A 6,552-nucleotide genomic window follows, 5' to 3' on the forward strand; every position below is an offset into this window, starting at 1 on the left:
TAAAAGGATAGGATAGAATAAGTGTATTAGTGTTATCTCTTAATAAGCTAGCAGTAGAAAGTAATAAGTGTATTAGTTTAAGCTTTAGATAGACCCACGGAAAAAGAACGATTGGAAGCTCATGGAACACATGGAACTACAAAACCCTCTTATCGGATGTGAAGACTCGAATTGCGCTTGATGAGGTCTGGGCCCGCAGCTTTGAAATAGTAGTACTTCAGGAGGCGTGACGGTGCGCCAGTACCGTAGCAACTGCACGATCTACCACAGCGGTGGAGAGACGCGCGAGCTCGGTACAATGTTCACGGTGCTGGGTGCGATGCAGCAGAGAGTGATCGGGTGGTGGCCGATGTGCAGATGTGTAGGAAGAGGTTTCGTGGCAGATTCTTCAACCTGAGCATTATAAATATGCATAGTCCGCACATTGGGAGCACCGAGGACGAGAAGGAGGCAGCTGGAGAGGGAGTACGACCGCTGCCCAAAACATGACGTGAAGGTCGTCATCGGAGATATTAATGCTCAGGTCGGACAGGAGGAGGCATAAAACCAACAATCGGAAGTTTCAGCGTCCACCAGCTGACAAACGATAACGGCCTCACGCTCATAAACTTTGCCTCCTCCAAGCACATGAGCATCTGCAGCACCTTCTTCCAGCATGCATGCCGCCTTAGTTACTCCTGGAGACACCCAAGGGCTGATTCAAATTCAAAATCGACCACGTTCTTATTGACGTCCATTTCCTGGTCATGGTGAAGCTGCGCCAGAAACTCTCCGTGGTTCCCCAAGGCTCAACCTATACCAGCTGAAGTGTGCTGATGTGCTGGAGGGGTACGCGACAGCGCTCGGGGAAGCGCTTCCGGCCGAAAACAACATCGCCGCGATGCCCCTCACAGACAACCGGCGTATGGTGGAACAAGCCATCAGCACTGCAGTCAAACACAAGATCGACCGCTTACCACGAAGAGAGAAAAAAGAATGGTTCGACAAATAATGCAGACGAGCACTATCCGAGAAGAATGCAGCGTGCGCCCGCATGCTACGGCATGAAACCCGTCAGAACGTGGAGATCTACAGACGACTGAGGAAACAGCAGACCCTGCTCTTATAGGCCAAGCAGCGCCGTTTTGAAGACTCAGACAAACAGCTGCTGGAGCAGCTTTCTCAGTCGGGGGACACCCGCTTGTTCTACAGGAGATGATGATGATGATGATGATGATAAGTCCTCCACCTTTTACCCCAACACAGGTTTGAGAAGGACGGAAGTATCTATAAGATAATTTTACTATAATAGTTGTTATGAAATAAAAAAACGAGCAAGTGGTGGCTTCGGAAAACTCTCAGAGGAACCGTCCGAGTCATACACACCCAAGATGACCAACATAGTTTCATCAAGAAAAAAACGGGTCATAATCCATCGAATACAATGGTATTCCCTAGCATCCATAACGTAGTCCGCCAAGAACCAATAAATGGATCCGGCGCACCACTTATCAGGACACAACTGCGACATGCATATGGTCAGTTCCACTAGTGGCAACCGCTGACTCCAGGATCTCTGGCATCAATGGCTGGCTCCAGGGCACTACCTTCCGAAGCAGGAGAATTTAATGTATCCCTTACGTAGCTCGCCAAGAACCAACTAGTGGATCCGGAGCACTACTTATCGGAACACAACTGCAACATGCATATGGCCAGTTCCACTAGTGCCAATTGTTGGCTCTAGGGTACTACCTTCCGAAGCAGGTGAACCTAATGTATCTGGAATTGGCCACTTACAATCATCAATGAGTGGATCCTGTTGTGACCTCCCAGACCGTGTGCAAACCGTAAATTCTCCCAAATAGATCCCGAATGTCCACTTCAACGCGCGCGTGTCTCAAACCTATGTTGTCTCAATCTTATATATTTTTTTCTAATTAAAATTTTCATATATAAAGAAAAAATCTTATCATCATCATCAAGATCGTGATGACAACTGTAGTTACACATTACATAGTGACATAGGACATCTACACATATTTCACGTTACACAGTTTGCTTAACATAAATGACGCACTTACGTTTGAAAACAAATAAGTTTCTCGCATTCTTAATTTCTCCGGGTAATCTGTTGTTCCGTTGAATCCCTTTGAAGAACAAAGAGTTTCTGGCACTTTGTGACTGCAAGTTGGGTACCCTAGGCTGATTAGCCCTGCGTGTGCAGTGCCGGTGGACGACGTACCCCCGAATTATGCTCTCCCCCAGACACCCAGGCAACAGGCCTTTTAACATTTTAAAAATAAAGATCATGGTCTGGTATACAATCCTCTGCTCTACCGACATCCATTGAAGGATATCTAGCATAACAGTGGTCGGCGTACGTCGACCACACCCTAGTACTAACTTCATGATGTGATTTTGCAACCTTTGAAGCCTTTTAATTTGCCCCTTGTTGCCAAGAAATAGAATGGACGAGCAAAAGTCAAAGTGCGGCGATACCAAAGATTTGTAGAGGTGAACTTTCCCAAAGAAGTCGATATCCTTCGCCAATCTACTTATTACTCCACACTTCTTAGCCACTTTAGCGATGACCCAGTCAATGTGAGCGTGGAACTTTAACCTGTCATCTAGGATTACCCCTAAGTATTTAGCCTGTCTAACTCTTTCGATTCGTTCCGAATTTAGATGGAGGTTCGTCCAATACACCCGTTACATCACCATGTAACAAGTCTTGTTAATGTTTAATGCCAGCTTTTTGTGCTTCAGCCATCCATCCAGAGCGTTTAATTCGATATTAATCAGAGACTCTGCTTGCTTGATATCTTTGTGCGAGCTGAACAGAACAGTATCGTCGGCAAAAAGATAGATCTCACACGCCTTCAAAACCTGTTTCATTGATATACATGATAAACAAAATTGGTCCAAGAACACTACCTTGTGGAACACCAAGGGTGTTTTCTATAGGCTCTGATACAGAGTTACCAAATAAAGTTCTCTGAGTTCTGTCTTTTAAATAACTTTCGAACCAACTGAGCTCCCTCCTCACAATACCAAAATGCCTTAAGGTAGAAAGCAACAATGGCCTAGATATTGTTTCAAATGCCCGTTTTAGATCCAAGAAAACAGCAACTATCGATTCCCTCCGATCCATCAACACCCTCCACCTCGCCAGTACAAGATTCAGAGCAGTCTCACAAGAGTGTCCTTGCCGATATCCTGATTGCTCTCGGATCAACAGCTCGCTTCCATTCAGAAACTGAACGAATTGCTCCTTAATTACTGTCTCCAGCACCTTTTCGAGCACATGCAACATGTTGATAGGACGAAAATCATCCGCATTGGCAGCTCCGTTCACCTTAGGAATAGGTATTATCAATGATTCCTTCCATGTTTTTGGGAAAATTCCACCCTCTAGCGATTCATTTATCACCATCAAAAGGTCATCTCCTATCACATGAAAGCAATCCTGTATGGTTGTTGAACTCACGTTCCCTATACCTGTGGTTTTTCTCAGGTTGAAACAAATAATCTTTAGCTGACTAAGATTAATTTTTTGGAATCTGAAATGGTTTCATGGAGTTTCTCTATGGGAAAAATAATAAGGCTCATTAACATCATCAATGTTTTGATTTATATCCAAAACACTGCTGACAAAAAACGAGTTAAACTTGTTACAGATGATGGAGTCTTCTGATTCGATCAAACCGGGAAATTTAACAATAGAAACATGTGCTTCATCTGGCCTTAACATGCTTTTTAGCACTTTCCACAATTATTTGCTATCTCCCTTGTGCTTATTTATCTCACTGCTATAGTAATTTTTGCGTGAGTTTTTAAGATTTCTACTATATAAATTTCTGAGTGTAGTATACTCAGGCCAATCATAATCTGTGTTAGTTCTAATAAATTGTTTGTACGCTTTGTCTCTTTTCCGTTTAATACGTGCAAGATCCACAGTATACCACCTACTAGTTTCTCTTGAAACAATTGTCTTTTCTTCCACCAAGGTGTTCATTGCATTTTTCAACGTGTTCCATAACTGCTTCATCCAGGTTGGACGCGACATACTGTAAGCCTTGTGACACATTGTTGCAAAGAGCAAGTTTCGAGTACCTATTCCAGCATTTAACTTTACGTTGAACCGTTTTACAACGCCCATCGTTTATGGTCAAAACAAGTGTTTCATGATCCGATATTTTCAATAGCGGATCAGTAGTGACTTTGATTGAGTCAATACTACTGTAAACCTGATCAATCAATGTCCTGCTCTGCCTAGCAATTCGTGTGAATTCGTTGACTTTTTGGATCATATTTACTGAATCCATTAAGCTTTTCAGCTTCGCAGATTTTTCAACATTCACCCAGTCAATATTGAAATCACCGACGACAATGTTCATTTTGCTAAAATCCAGAAACCTTTCTAACCACTCTTCCAAAATGTCTACGAACCTTGAATCACTTGCACTAGGTGAGTGATACAATATGCTATAATTTCCTTTCGTCATACCCCGAGAAACCGCTAAACCGAGAAACCAATTGCCTTCTAATGATTCGTTTAAGACCACTTTTAGGACAATATCACTTCTGGCATAAGCTGCAACACCTCCTGTGTGACGTGAATGTGATAAACACGACACTACCCTATAACTTTTTACATAATATTGCTCAAATGCTTCCTCCTCGGTCACGTGAGTTTCCGAGATCAAGACCAACAAAGGTAGAACTTTTTCTACAGTCTCACGAAACATAGCATAGCTAGATGAAAGATCGGCAACATTGAAATATAAAATCTCTCTGAACCGCCCTAATTCCACCCCTCCCTGCTATTGAGAAAGTTGCATTCGTCTCGTCGAGTCCAATTACTTTCACCTGTTTCCAGGGAATTAACTCATTTTGAGATTTCAAAAGATCTACTAAGTCGGACTCAGAATATTTTTCACTCATTCCAATAATTTTTACTCGTGCCATTGGTAAGGAAGTCAAATACCCGTCTCCTAAAATGCCTTCTACTTCATTTCTAACATTATCTAAATTCGCCTGAGCAGAACATTGAACATAAACTTCACCATTCCTGCCATTACGGAATTCCGATATTTGCTGTCGCCTCGGATCCAATTTCGCGCGTAGATCAGCTCTTGTCGTATCGCAAGACTGAACCACCTTAGGAACAATAACCAGTGTTTTATTCTTATTTTTGCTTTTATTTTTTCCCATGGACTCCTTCATATCGTCATTTTTCCTCATTTTGGGAGTAACTTTATTGTTTCCCTCGTCAAATCTATTAATAATAGTTTGAACATTACTGTCCCCGCTATTTGTCCTCTTCCTTTTTTTAGTGACCGTCACCCATGATTCTAAATTTACTTCTTGCACTGTTCCGCTGCCCGCTTGGCGAAATGTCGCGCGACATGCATGCTTGAAATCGATGCTTGTTAACATTTTATTTCAAGCATCCTGAGTGACCCAGCGTGAGCGCTGAGCGCATCTCCCCTCATTCTCAATGCCGCGTTTTTGGTTAACCTCACTCCCACCCTTTCTTTCCTTCTCCTCAACGGACACACCATTCCCGCGAGCGTAGCCCGACCAAAAAATTCCAGGAAATTCCGACAGTAAGTGTGCAGTTTTTTATTCACAAAGCTATTTGAAAATATTTCAATACTTGATGGTGCGTGCTGGGCGAACAAAACGTTAGCTGCTTGCTCCACCGATGGTGCGTGCTGTTGAAAAAAAAACATGCTGTTTGATGTGTTTGCCTGAGGAATGAAAGATAAATCGAGCATTAGAATGGTGAACAAAACTACTACTATTTAAAACTTACCGATCACGAAGATATTCTAAGTTAAACGGCGACTCTGTATGCCCGATCCATCTGCTTTGATCTATTATCAGGAGCTTTGGTAATGAAATAGCTAGGTGTGATGGAAAATAATAGAAGAATAAACAAACATTAAAAGCAATACGATTGATAGAACACAAACATCATTAGGATGATTCTTCTTCTTATGCATGCACTTACCCGTAGATCATGTAACAAAACAAACTCCATTTACGCCTGCGTTGACATCTTTCACGATTTACTTAATCACTTTTCTATTAACATTTCATAATTTTCACTGCATCTTCCGGCACCGATCCTTCCAAAATGAAATTTGCATTCGTTCTGGCAATGAGTTTCGAACGATCGCAACACAGCGCGAGAGTGAAGAACACAAAGTAAATGGCACTATGTACAAGTGTTGATCATATGGTCAAAATAGAGTATAATGGAATTTATTTTACTTCAAATGAATTGATTTTATTCTGATTTACATTTCAAATATTAAAAATAAAAAAAATAATAAAAATAAATAAACAATTAAAATGGTTTACAACAATAACCTAGGAAATAAAAATGATATTGATGATAAGTCCCACCTCTTACCCCAACACAGGTTTGAGAAGGACGAAAGTAGCTATAAAATAATTAAACTGTAATAGTTGTAATGAAATAAATAAAACGAGTAAGTGATGATATCGGAAACTTTTAGAGGAACTGTCCGAGTCATACACACACCCAAGACGACCAACATAGTT

At 41.7% G+C, this 6,552-nt stretch overlaps 1 protein-coding gene and 1 long non-coding RNA gene across 2 annotated transcripts in view; one reads left to right on the plus strand and one right to left on the minus strand.

Moving 5' to 3' along the window:
- LOC121594890 overlaps window positions 1-4,052 on the plus strand; it is an 84,572-nt gene extending 80,520 nt beyond the window's left edge. The window contains exon 3 of the mRNA XM_041918676.1: window positions 3,987-4,052. Coding sequence (XP_041774610.1) covers window positions 3,987-4,052 — 66 coding nt within the window. The remainder of the gene's footprint in view (window positions 1-3,986) is intronic.
- A 1,537-nt stretch (window positions 4,053-5,589) lies between these two features.
- On the minus strand, window positions 5,590-6,151 carry LOC121593515. The gene is made up of 3 exons (XR_006004789.1): window positions 5,996-6,151; window positions 5,798-5,888; window positions 5,590-5,732 (listed from the first exon to the last, which is right to left on the minus strand). It is a non-coding gene; the product is annotated as an uncharacterized LOC121593515 (long non-coding RNA).
- Window positions 6,152-6,552: the final 401 nt, after the last annotated feature.

Source organism: Anopheles merus, chromosome 2L (genome assembly GCF_017562075.2).
Source record: "Anopheles merus strain MAF chromosome 2L, AmerM5.1, whole genome shotgun sequence".
NCBI lineage: Eukaryota > Metazoa > Arthropoda > Insecta > Diptera > Culicidae > Anopheles > Anopheles merus.